Genomic DNA, 12,636 nt, shown 5'->3' on the forward strand with positions numbered 1-12,636 from the left:
TTGCATCGAATTTCAGTTTTGAAATTTTGAAGATTTCTTTCACGAAGCAACTAAAGCTCGTTCAGTTGAAGGATTTTGTTGATATTATAACTTATAATAAAGATAAGTCACACGTGAAGACATTTTTCTCGATCTCGACGTGTTTAGGGAGTGTGAGGCTCTGGCAGCTGCCACTAAGTCACTAAAGCGATGCTGTTCACCGAATGGGTATGTGGAAACGGGCTGAAGCAAGAACTAATTCCATCCATATGTCTTCTCACCTTCCAGTTCAGGGTCACAGGGGAGCTGGAGTCTATCCCAGCATGCAGTGGGTACAAGGCAGGATACACCCTGGATGGGTCACCAGCCCAACACGCAGGGCACACACACACACTCAGACCAGGGCCAGTTTTCCCAGAAGCCATTTAGCCTACTAGTAAGTCTAGTATGTTTTTGGACTGAGGGATGAGACCAAAGGAAATCCAGGCGAACACGGGTAGCACCCCAGGTCTAGAACTGAACACGGGTAGCACCCCAGGTCTAGAACTGAACACGGGTAGCACCCCAGGTCTAGAACTGAACCCAGCGCCCCTGTGCTTTAATGCTGGAAAACAGGTGAACAAAATTTAAAGTAATGTGTTGTATTTGCGGTGCGTATAGTGTTGGCATGTTTAGCAAGTGTGACGTATGTTTTGTCTCTGGAGTACAGACAAAACATACGTCTAAATGTAGTTTTGGAAAATGACAAACGGTAAAGTATTCTTGTCCTCAAGGGAATTTTTCTATGAGCTTATCGGTGAGCAACATCCAGATTGGCCACAGTAAGCCATTGCTGCTAGATGTGAACTTAGATCCCAGATACTTGCGCTGTAACCCTGTTAATAGCGATTAACAAAATATGAGTTCAGGTAATATGATAAAGTATTTCAGGGGAAAACGTAAAGTGCCAAGAAAAATAACTTCCAGAGAAGAGCTTTAAATAGTCTACTAGCCTTTAGTCACGTGATGCTTTCTTTCTATTGGATTTATTACCCCAGAACTTCCTTTAGCAGGTCATTTTTCCTGTACAGTCACTTCTCACATTTCCGAGAAGGTTCATTTCCTGAACCCTGTATGTATATTGAAATGCTCGGAACTTGAAAATGGAATTTTCCCCTTTTAAGTCACTCCCTGCACTTGGAGGTGTGCGTCCACTGGAAACGGCGCCAGACTGCGGTGCTGAGGGGGGGGGGGCTGTGAACTTGTGTTTCTGCGTGACTTAAAATAGTTCCATGGCCCATAACTACAACCATGTTTTTAAAGTGGCAAAAAAATAAGTATTTGAATGGGAACGCATTCAGGAGTCACAGAGGAGTGTCCGTTTCTTTGTAGCCGTATGCCAGGGAAAGACCGCCCCAGTTTCTTGAGAACTAATTGAGCTAATCATGTGGATGGGAAATCCCCACACCTGCTTGCAGACCTGCAGGGTCTCAGTCCACGAGTGCTGAAGTGATGCACGCTCGTTCCATATCTCGGAACAGGCACAATCGAGAGGTGGGCCTTCGGCCCTTCTAGTACAGTGGCCACCTTTGAGCTGCAGCACAACTAGGGCGGCGCCCGAGGAGGCTTTTAAAGGAGAACTGCGGTCCCAATTTCTCAGATCTCTGTAACGAAATAAATCCCTTGACATTTCGAATGAAGCTCAAAATCGTGAGCTTTTGTGAAAGTACCGCATGATCTCCATTGATGTTGCAAACCCCTAGTCTCGCTACAGGCGAGCGCAAGAGTTTGTGCAAAATTGCGACGTGGTGTGGCCCTTCCTGCTCACTAGTCACTGTAATGATTGATATACTGTGGTGTACGAGGGGATAAGTACAGGTTGTGCAGCAGACATTTCGCCGCAGAAATGTTCCAACGTGATCTGCGTGCAGGGTTAATAGGGAAGCAGTATTTTTTGGTAAAAACGGTCTCGGAATCGAGAGCAATATTTTGGTTGGATTAAAAGAGATGTATTCACAAGCCTGCTTGTTTACAATGTAGTACGTTCAAGTAGGGAGGTGTGTCAGCATGCGTAGGCTGCAAAGGAACAGGTAAAGGTTTATTCCATGCTGAAAAGAAAAGAGACACAATGTTTCTAAAGGCGACACCTGAAGAAGGCTCCACAGCCTTTACCTGTTCCTGTAATAAGGCCGCTTCACGTCACAGGAAGGTTTGTAGGCTGGTTCTGAATCTCGTACATTTTACGTTTTACTTTTTCACTGTTGTTTTGAAATGCACTCATCAATGCCGATTCTTTCTGACCCCAAAATCTAAAAATAATGTCGCTGTTCCCCTTTAAATAAAGCGGCTTTAGCATGCTTGTCAGTACCTGATGAAATCATGTGGGTGCTTCCCCTCCAGTCAAATAAGTCGGTGAATCAAGCTCCTGAGTGAAGTCTGTTAATCAGATTGCTGCCGTCCCTTTCCCTCTGATCACTGAAGGCAACGTGAGAGCAGAGCGAACGTGCTGTTCTGTACACATGACTTTATAATGCGTTTTTCCACTGCTGCGATGAATTATGTATTATCCAGGTACTAACCGTTTCGGGCATTCGTTTTGTTGTGTAAGTATTTGTGGGAAGAAAGCCTTAATAATGCATGTTGTTCCCTTTTAGTTACCAGAGGTTGCTTCAGACCATTGCTGTGCTGGAGGCTCAGCGCACTCAAGCTATCCTGGACCTGGAGTGTCTGGCCCGGCGCCAGAAAGAAGCCCTCAGTAACCCTGTTGGGTTTGTAGAGCAACTCCAAAAGCAGGTACAGAGAGCCAGGGCGGCATCGACAAACAGCCTGGTTGTCAAGGAGACTGGGGGCGGGGCTGGCGGTGCTGGTTCTGATTGGTTGTGCTGGGCGCCTTTTGGGCGCCTTTCTCAGCCCTTGAAGGCACTGGGGTGCAGTGACTTGTCCCCTGTCCTCCAGGTGAGTGTCGGCTTGCCTTGCCCACAGCGCGTCGTCCAGCTGCCCGAGATTGCCTGGGACCAGTACACCTCTGGCCTCGGAGACTTTCAGAAGGAGTTCCGCAACAAAAAACGCAACACTAGGAGGCTAAAGCTCATATTTGACAAAGGTAAAACGTCAAAATGGATTTCCCGTAAAGAAGTGATTGCAGTTGCTGTAATTGAAAGGGATCCGCGGTTCTGTCTTTCTGTCAAAGACCGTGCTGCAGTGGTTTCTCCATGTCACCTGTAGCTGTACTGGGAAATCCCGAAATGCAGCAGTAGGTTGGGATCGAGCACTTGGGACTGATTCTGATCAGCTGTTAAGGCCATTTCTGTTTTAGTTTAGCCTTTCCTCCAAGCAGAAGGGTTATAATGCACGTGTAGGTGTTGACTTTCAGCTGAACAGGAAAAGTGCTTTTTTTTCCTCAGCTTTCTCTTTTTATGATGCTTCAAGTGCTTTTCCTTTCTCACCATATTTAGAGGCTGTTGAATGGGGGGCCTACAAAAGTACTCAGACCTTTTCTGTGGTGTCCCCTGTTGTCAAATTACAAAATTAGGTTTATTTTTCAAATGAATAAATTACTCAAAACCTGAAAGCACAATCTGAGTGCTTATAGGGGTAAGCTACAGTAAATGTGAGCAAAAACTAAAGAGGAAAAAACTGAAATATGTCGATTGCATAAGTACTCAGCGAACTCGATGTTTGGTGGAAGCATCTCTGGCATTAATTTCAGCCACGAGTCACTTTGGACACGTCTATCAGCTTTGCACCCCGGCCTGTATATTCTTTGCCCGTTCCTCCAGGAAGATTTGCTCGCGTATGGACAGCAGTTTGCAAGTCACGGCACGGACTCTCAACAGGATTCGAGTCAGGACCGCTCAAGACATTCGCTTTCTTATTCTTCAGACACTCCATTGTAGCTTTGGCCTTGGGCTTTAGATCATTGTTCTGCTGAATGGTGAAGTTTCACCTCAGTTTTTAAGCCTTCACCAGAACAAAACGGATTTCCACTCTGCTCTCTAAGGCGGCTTGGCGGAATGACTGGGATATTACCGACTGCACATTTTCCACTATTTCAGTCATTGAACTCTACAGCTCTTCCGAATTTGTTGTTTGGCCTCACAGTGACATCGGTTTCCTGTTTGCCCAGTTACTCAGTTGGGAGGGATGGCCTTATGGTTTATTTTTTGTACCCTTCTCTTGATCTGTGGTGTTCAGTTACTTGACCCCTGACCAAAAAGCCTCACAGAGACGGGTATTTTTGTTCTGAAATCATGAGAACCAATATCGCTGCACACAGAGGCCCTTCAACTATTTGTGTGGCTTGTTAAGGTATTAAGTGTTTGAAAACTTATGCAGTCACGATTTGTACATTCTTCTCTCATACTATTTGTTATTTTGAACTTCTGGAGTAGGTTGCGTGTATAACATAAATTGAAATTTCAAAGTGTCGTGACTGCAAGCTTTAAAGCAGCAAAATGTGAAAACAGCTTGCCAGGGTCCTACTACTTTTGCAAGGCAGTGTGTATAGTGCTTTTGTCTCATCAGTGGGATTGCCTGCCCGACCAAAAAGTCCTCTGGATTCCAAAAAGGAAGCAGAGTCCTCTGCTTTGTACTCGGCTTTGCCTTCCAGCGACGGCCCAGACCTGGCATCGGGCAGCAGGACGCAGGTGTGTGTGGCTCTTCAGCCCGTGTGATATAACAGCCCTGCAGTGTTTGAGATGGGACTCTGCATGGTGCGTGTATGGACAGGAGCAATTCAAGAGCAGGGCAGCTCTTGCAAAAAAAGCTTTTTAATCTTCTTTCACATTTGTAAAACAGTTCAGTTGATGCCAGTTTGTGAAACCCCCGTGGCTTCTGTCAGTTTTGAGTTTTTTCGTGTGTATCGTGAAAAACTCTGATTCTTAATATGACAGTGGTAAAGACGTATGGTGAAACTGGATTTTTAAAGTAGTCATTGATCCCAAGGTCTTGCAGTGACAAATTTGCCAACCTTTTTTCTTTTGCTCAGCAGATGATAAGAGGGAGGGTCTGTGATCAGAGTAAACCTGACACCTTCAACCAGCTCTGGACAGTGGAAGAACAGGTAAGCAAGGGGCACCTGTTAATCAGACATAAATCTCAATTAATTGAAGTGTTAGTTTTGGAAATCCTCAGATTGAAATATTGAATTTCCCCTCTTTGTGGGAATCTTACACTGCGACATGCAAGTTGTTCTTTAATAACCACCTGTCTTGTTGTTTCATTCTGCTTTGCAGAAAAAGCTGGAGCAGCTCCTCTTGAAATTCCCTCCGGAAGAAGTTGAGTCTAAACGGTGGCAGAAAATAGCAGATGAACTTGGTAACAGAACAGCAAAGCAGGTATTTCCTGATTCCCTTTTGGCTTGCTGAGGTTATTGAGGTCAGCGGTTTCTAACTCTGGTCCTGGAGGCTGGTTTTCACTGCAGCTGAGCTCTACATCTCCGGTGCAGATCGATGACATCATTGAGCTGCTTACTTGCTTAGATGTTTATTTAGCTGGCTTCTTTGGTCAGTTCTGAGTGTCAAAAATATCCTCCTTCAAGGGTACTGTTTACCACAATTTGTACAACACTCCTCCATGAATTGATTGTTGCTTCTCACAGAACAGGTTTTACTAATTGAATACACAGGTGGGAGGGGTCCCGTCGGACTCGCCCGTGGTGGGTGTGGTCCCGTCGGACACGCCCGTGGTGGGAGTGGCACAATGTTAGACTTGTCTCACAGTGACCATTTTTCCTCTGCAGAGGTATTTGTTATATTTTTGGCAACACACCTGAATCTTCTGAGATTCAGAAGTTGGTGCACCTTTTCTTCTGGAGGTGATTCATTCCCAGAAACCCTTTCGTACAGAAAAAATTCGTAAAAAGGACTAATTTTATTATTTCTTATGGGGAAAAATTCCAAAAATTCGGCCCCCCCCAAAATGTCACCCCTACTTTTACTTTTTTCACAAAAAATGATAAAAAGAAACAATAATAACATTTATACTGTGATTTGTCTTTTTAGTATTAAAACACAGATTACCTGGTCAGACATCATTAATCAGACCTCAATGTAGTACTGTACAGTAACCACTTCATTTGCTTTTGGTGTAATTACACACACCCAGGTTTCATTTTCTCAACACCTTCAGGGTCCGTGGTGAAGTCTAAACCAGAAATATGTTTACGTTAAGGAAGAGCGCACACGAAGGAGAACAACACGTGAATCGAGACGCAGTGAACTGTATCGTACACGTCTCTCCTGCCACTCTGCAGGCTCTGTGCTTGCTTTCACCCGGACTAGTTAGTGCACTGTGATTTGAACACTCGATACGAAACGCCTTCTTTTTCACTCTCTACTTGGCGGAGGATTCCCCCCAAAAAATTTTTGGAACGACTTCTTCGTAGTTCTGAAGTTGGCTTCCGTTATTCAAAAATACGGGTGTACTGGGTTGATACCAATTACAAATTTAATGTTTAATTTAATGAGCAAATTTACAAATATACCCAAAATATTAAAAAAATGAACACAATTAGCCCGTGACGAAGGACTCTGCTGGAGCAAAAACCACATTCGAAACCGGGACTGAGAACCGCTGTGTTGGTGTTTGTGAGAAATGGTGTTTGTTTAGAAATCAGATGGGCAGCATGAAAAATATTATAGTACCCCTTTATGCTCTTAAGCACAGTTTTGTTTATTTGTAGTGCTATATTATTTGTAGCCGGTTTATGGATGTTCCTCCCGTACGAGGACCCCAGAGTAACTGTTCACAGCAGCTCCGCTCCACAGATGCTGTGGGAGACAGTGCCCTTTCACCTCTTGGCCCTTGCGAGCCCAGGCACTGGCACCCTCTGTGAAAGCAGCAGGATCTGAAGGGTGCATCGCTCTAAGGAAACTGTCGGCGGCCCTGCTTGTTCGTAGCGGAAGAGGAGAACGTGTTTAACATTTTTCCTCATTATCCCTTTGTTCATGTCCGTTGTGGGGTTCAGAGGAATTTGATTTATCCTCTGTTCATATAATCGTGTTCTGTTGATCTTCTTCCCTGGGGGATAAGAATGCTTTAGCAGTTGTTGGTCTCTTTGCAGGTAGCCAGTAGGGTACAGAAGTACTTTATAAAACTGACAAAAGCTGGAATTCCAGTACCAGGAAGGACTCCCAATCTCTGCATGTATAGCAAAAAGGTAATGGATACTATCGGTTTGTTCCTTTTGTTTGTTCAGTGATATAACATTTTTACAAAGCATTGTGCAGAACACCATAATGAGCTGTGATTACTTCTAAACCCCTCTGTACTCTCAACTCATTAAGTAGTCACTGTTAATGAAAAGCAGCACAGTAATGACAAAAGGGAGAAAAATTGTATTGGATGTTGAAAGATTTCTTGTTCAAATTAGAAAAAATAATGAAAGGTTTAATCTAATTAAATTGGACGTCTTTTACCATCCTACATTAAAACTGTATGGCTGTCTAGGTTAGCTCTGTTTCATTAGCTGTGTTTTTTTCCCCAAACATCTTGATTAATCCTTAACCCACTATTTTTATTTATAATGATTATTGAATGTTTTTTTAACTGAATAAAAAAAAAGTACAGGCACAAATACTGAAAATAAAGATTGAGAGCTCACACCAAAAAAAGATAGGGGAATAATGAAATGTGATTTTGTTTTTTTATTTTGGACTAGCAAAATATATCCTAGATATGCTTCTTTCCATAAGAACGGGTTCTGCAAATGAATGCAGATGTGATCTGAGGGGCATCTTGATCTTGACCCAGCTAGTCAGAACCGGGTTGTCCAGTTCTGGTCCTGGATGACCTGTGTGTCTGCAGGTTTTCTAGGTCTCTTTAAAACAGCAGCACCAGGAGAGCTGGGAGAAACTGTTAAAGCCAAGAACAGGCTAGTTGATCTTGTTAAGAGTGACATTGGAATGAAAGCCTGCGGACACAAAGGCCAGGATTGGACACTCCCCAGTCAGACCCACAAGCAGACACCCCACATGCCTGAAGGTTAAGAGACGTGAAGGACGTGTTGAGATTGTAGATGCTCTTTATATAGCGCCTTACGTTAGGAATACAGGCAGGGCACCTTGAAAAGGATCAGCTGATGGTTGTGCTCTGGGGAGCATGTTGTACTTAAACAGAAGTGCTCATTGTAGGCGTCCAACAAGAGGCAGCACCACCTGAACAAGCACCTGTACAGACCCTCCACCTTCATGACCTCCTACGAGCCACCAGTGTACATGGACGACGACGACGACAGGTCCAGCTTTTACAGTAACCTCCAGGACGCGGCGGCCGAGGAGTCTGTAAGTGGGCCGCGGGTTTCGGCTTAGCTGTGCTGTACTGTAGCGGCGTCACACCCCCGTCATACGGATGAACAACCCTCCCTGCATCCGCACCTGGAATTCTGGCTTGACGGGACAGAAGGCTGTCTGGGTCATCGATCACTTTTCATTGGGCGTCTTGTAAAAATAAAGCATCTCTCCCACAAGAAATGTTCTCAGTAGTTCGGTCTTCGAAAGCCACAAGAATCCATGTTCGTTTGGATGTGAGAATCTCAAGGCCATTTGTTTGTACGGTTTTCCGAATGTTATTACTTAAGTGATTGAGCGTCAGACTGCCTTTTCTAATGGAACATTTTCTGCCCGTTTACTTATGCGAAAAATGTCAAGAACAGTGTATTTTAAGAAAACATGGACATCAGAGAACAGGACAAGATTAGGGTGTTGAACAGATGTTCAGCTCAGTGTGACTTTCATTTGCCCATTTTTTTGTGTATACCACCATAGTGCTTAATGTATTATTACTGTATTCCATAGGGATCCATTATTATCCTGTGCACAAGGATAACACAGTGCTCTGCACTTCTCAATTCTTTAAAGAGAACTGGAAGACCATGTCTTTCTTTAGTGTATTAGACTCTCTGCAGTGCACTGAGGAAACAGATTGTTGAACCTTCTTCAGAGACAGGAGCTGTAGCAAAATTACACCACAAGAGGGAGCCTTAATATCACTGTACTTGTGACTAGGGCTGTCAGATTCCTTTTTTTTGGTAGGTTGTAAATTTGCTTGGAAGATGACATATACTTGATTTATTTTGTCTTGACAGTAAACTTCTAGGTGCTAGTGTCTTCACTTCATATGAGGAGACATTTTATTTTGCATCCACAGCTTGTAGATGTAATACACAGAAAGTGCTGACATCTTTAATTGGAATTTTGTTTTTTTTAAAACGTGCTCTGTAACGATTTCAGATATTCACTGGAGTCCTCTTAAATATGCTTTTTTGGAGCACACCAGCTCCTGGGCTCATACACCTGCTGTGATGTTTCTCTCTGCACGTGCGTCAGTAGGGCTCGGTTTCTGCATGCAGTCGGTGATCTCCAGTGTATGCTGAATTTCCTTTCCTGCAGGATGAGGAAAGCATCCCGGTGGAGTACAGACATTTACCGGAGTACAAAGAGTTGATGCAGCTGAAGAAGTTGAAGAAACAGAAACTCCATGAAATGTGTGCTGAAAACTCGTTGGTGCAACATATTGGATTTAAGGTGAGTTTAGAGATTTGCTTTAGTTCCCAACAGATTCTTAAAATGACTCGATTCCTTAGTGTATCTGGATTTAGGTTGTCTGGGTGCTATATGCACAGGAATTTTATTAAACATGTCTTGCAGTCATTTTTTATTTATAATTAAACTAGGAATATCCCGGTGATCCTGTGTTTCATCCAGGTCCGTCTGTCATACTGATGCTGATTATTGGGTCAGTGTTGATAAATCAGTCCTGAAAAGAATTGCCTGAAGGAACTGAACCTTTTTAGTGCTAAACAGAAACGACTCCCAGGGAACCCGATGCGGATATTCAAAATCCTCAAAGGCACTGACAGAGTCAGCCCACAGGACATCTTCAGAGTGAACAGTAAAAAGAGCGTGGAATAACTGGAGATACTTGACACAAAGGGTGGTGGGGGTGTGGAGCAAACATTCACATCGTTGGAGCTCATACCTTAGGTTCTTTCAAAAAGCTTCCTGGGATCAGTCAGCCGCTAACAACCGAAAGGACTAGAGGAGCCATGTGGCCTCCTTTCACTTGTTTTCTTCTGTTCTTATGCGTTTCCTGTCCTGCTCTTTGTTGGCTGTTTGGCAGTGTGACAACTGTGGGGTGGAGCCTATTCAGGGAGTGCGGTGGCACTGTCAGGACTGTTCACCAGAGAACGCCATCGATTTCTGCACCAGCTGTTCGGACTGGTAAGCCCATACAGATCAGGTTTTATTTCAGATGCCATGTTTTTTTATGTGGGTGTGTGTGTTGGGGGCGGGGGGGATCCCTCCTCATTTGTAAGCAGCTTTCTCGACACCAAGGAGGGTGTAGCATCTCTCCAGCCTGCAGCTAGTGTCTTGCGTCAAGAGACTAAACTGGTGAGTCCAGGCCCCTAACTTTGCACTTGCTTTAGGTTGGCGCTCCCATGTCAACTCCCTTATTCATGTGGTCGAAAACCAGACTGCTGGAGTTGTCATCGGGGAAGCTGTCCTTCCAGCCCATGACGCCTTAAGACGGCTTTTCGCTTGAGGAGTCGCACAAACTGCTGTGCGAGACTTCTCGCCCCTTTTAGCAGGTTTGCAGTGGCGCTGCTTCGTCATGTTTGCACGTCTAACGCTCTGTGTGCGTCTCGCTGCTTTTGACAGCTTACTGAAGACGGAGACCCATAAGCCTGACCACACCCTGGAGGCCATTTACCGAGCGGAGACGTTTCTAGACAGAGACTACTGCATGCCGCACAGCACAGGCTACAACTACCTTGATCCCAACTACTTCCCCGCCAACAGATGACAGGGGCAAAGACAGCGGTCCGAAGGCTCGACGTCCTTTATTAACGGGGAAATTTGCCAATGGCTCCATTGTCGACGTTCCGGGCTTGGATTGGAAACCGGACGGTGGCGCTCTCCCACACGCGGTCGAAAACCGGGTAGGACAGCTTCCACAGGTGTGTCATGGCCAAACCTCTGTGCGGCCGTCCTAGCGGTCACAGGTCTTTAAAAACGGCACGACGTCAGAAGACGCAGCAACATTCCTTCCTGGGCCAGCTAAAAGAGGCGCCTCCAGAGGCTTGCGTTTTAGGTGATGCCGCTGGACCCCCACGTGGTCAGCTGACGGACTCGAGGGCGTAGATGAGCTCGCTGTCTAGTACACCTCTGACAACACAAACGTTTCTCTGACAAGGAGCCTCAGTCTCTTTATCATAACAAAAGGTAACATGATATAGCTAGGTGTCTGTAGATAAGTATTTATAAATGAATCAGTGAGGTATCTTGCCATTTTGTCCTGAGTTAGAAATGGAACAGGGACGGACATTTTGATTCATACTAGGTTTTTAACCAATCACAGTGTTTGCTAATCCAATAATGTTCTTAAAACATGTTTGTGGACCCTGCAGTTGTCAACAGCGTGGTCCCCTTTTCACTAAAAGCTGCTTTATCACGTCTTTTGGTTATTTTGTTCTTTTTTTGATATCGAAACTTCACTAAACTCATTTGCTTACCAACACAGAAGCACTACACCAACAGAAGAGAAGCGCAGAGCGGCGTGCAGCACACTGCTGCTCTTAGTTTCCCCAGATTCAGAAGGTAGAGGTGTCATCCAGTCGTTTTTTAAAAATATGTACTGTTGTAAAACATGTGGTGTGTACATTATATGGTGAAAAAGAAGTAGCCAGTGGTAGTAACTGTGTAACATTTCTTGGAGTTTCCACCTATCAGCTGAATGAATTACACAGCCTTTCTGCCTCTGCAGTGCGAGTTGACATTGCAGCTCGTCGATGAAACTGCCTAATCATGTATGTAGATTCCCTAATTTTGCAGTCTGCACAAGGTCCATAAAAGATTGTATTTTTATTATCTATTTAAAGAAAAAAAAAGGGTTAGTCACCGCAGTGAGCAGAGGTTCACCTGCATTCTTTTATACCAGTAGATTTTGTTGTGCTTCAATTAGACCATTTTGTAAGGGTTTTTTTTCCTGCTTCAGTATCTGTGTATACAGTATGTTCTTAAATAATGTAAAATTGTCAGGAGAACTGTGGAAATAAAACTATGTGGAAATAGTCTTTCTATATGGCCTGAGTCCTGGACTTTTTCCATTTCCTCTTTCTGTCGGGCTCCAAGCAGCTCCAGTCTGACCCTAGCTGAATGCCGACTGTAAGCTCTTCCTTCATGACACATCAGCCCGACTGTTTCAAAATCCAAAATGTCTCTTCTGATAATACATCGCCTAATAAGGTTTGGGGGATTCGTGTCAAGTAGTCTCTCGAATCTTTTGCCATTTACTTCAGGTGGGTTTGGTGTTTCATTCGAAGGATATATGTAACCCTTGCCCTGGAGAATCTTGGATTTTAATTATTTTTAAAGGTAAAACGTTTGACAGGTTTAATAATTTTTTTAAGGTAAAATCGTTGAAAAATATTTTGGAATATTTGGAGCTTTTAACACCATCTGGGTTTTCTACTAACGCGTGTTGAATTAAAAAGGAAATGTCCCATTTCAGCGTTATAAGACCTTAACCAAATGGTTAGTCGTTCAGGTGTGAAACAGTTAAGATTTATGCTTAACTGGATCAAAGGATACAAAGAGCAACTCTAAGAATTAGATTTTATGTAGATAGGGTGTTCATATAGGTTGCCATAATAAAAGTATGAAAGTGGACTGTTGTATA

The 12,636-nt window shown here is 44.0% G+C and overlaps 1 protein-coding gene across 9 annotated transcripts in view; it reads left to right on the forward strand.

Annotated features, from left to right (window-relative positions):
• zzz3 (zinc finger, ZZ-type containing 3) overlaps positions 1-12,037 on the forward strand; it is a 32,360-nt gene extending 20,323 nt beyond the window's left edge. For 7 of the 9 annotated variants that reach the window (XM_088926554.1, XM_088926553.1, XM_088926560.1 and 4 more), the window contains 10 exons: positions 2,613-2,751; positions 2,914-3,061; positions 4,483-4,604; positions 4,949-5,020; positions 5,193-5,294; positions 7,022-7,117; positions 8,091-8,240; positions 9,348-9,482; positions 10,078-10,178; positions 10,617-12,037. In XM_088926554.1, the coding sequence (XP_088782680.1) occupies positions 2,613-2,751; positions 2,914-3,061; positions 4,483-4,604; positions 4,949-5,020; positions 5,193-5,294; positions 7,022-7,117; positions 8,091-8,240; positions 9,348-9,482; positions 10,078-10,178; positions 10,617-10,761 (1,210 nt within the window). In that variant the 3' untranslated portion in view covers positions 10,762-12,037. Of the gene's footprint in view, positions 1-2,612; positions 2,752-2,913; positions 3,062-4,482; positions 4,605-4,948; positions 5,021-5,192; positions 5,295-7,021; positions 7,118-8,090; positions 9,324-9,347; positions 9,483-10,077; positions 10,179-10,616 lie in introns of those variants that run through there. The other 2 variants (XM_088926558.1, XM_088926559.1) reach the window with 2 other exon arrangements.
• The last annotated feature ends 599 nt before the right edge of the window (positions 12,038-12,636 follow it).

Source organism: Atractosteus spatula, chromosome 11 (assembly GCF_055471065.1).
Source record: "Atractosteus spatula isolate fAtrSpa1 chromosome 11, fAtrSpa1.hap1, whole genome shotgun sequence".
NCBI lineage: Eukaryota > Metazoa > Chordata > Actinopteri > Semionotiformes > Lepisosteidae > Atractosteus > Atractosteus spatula.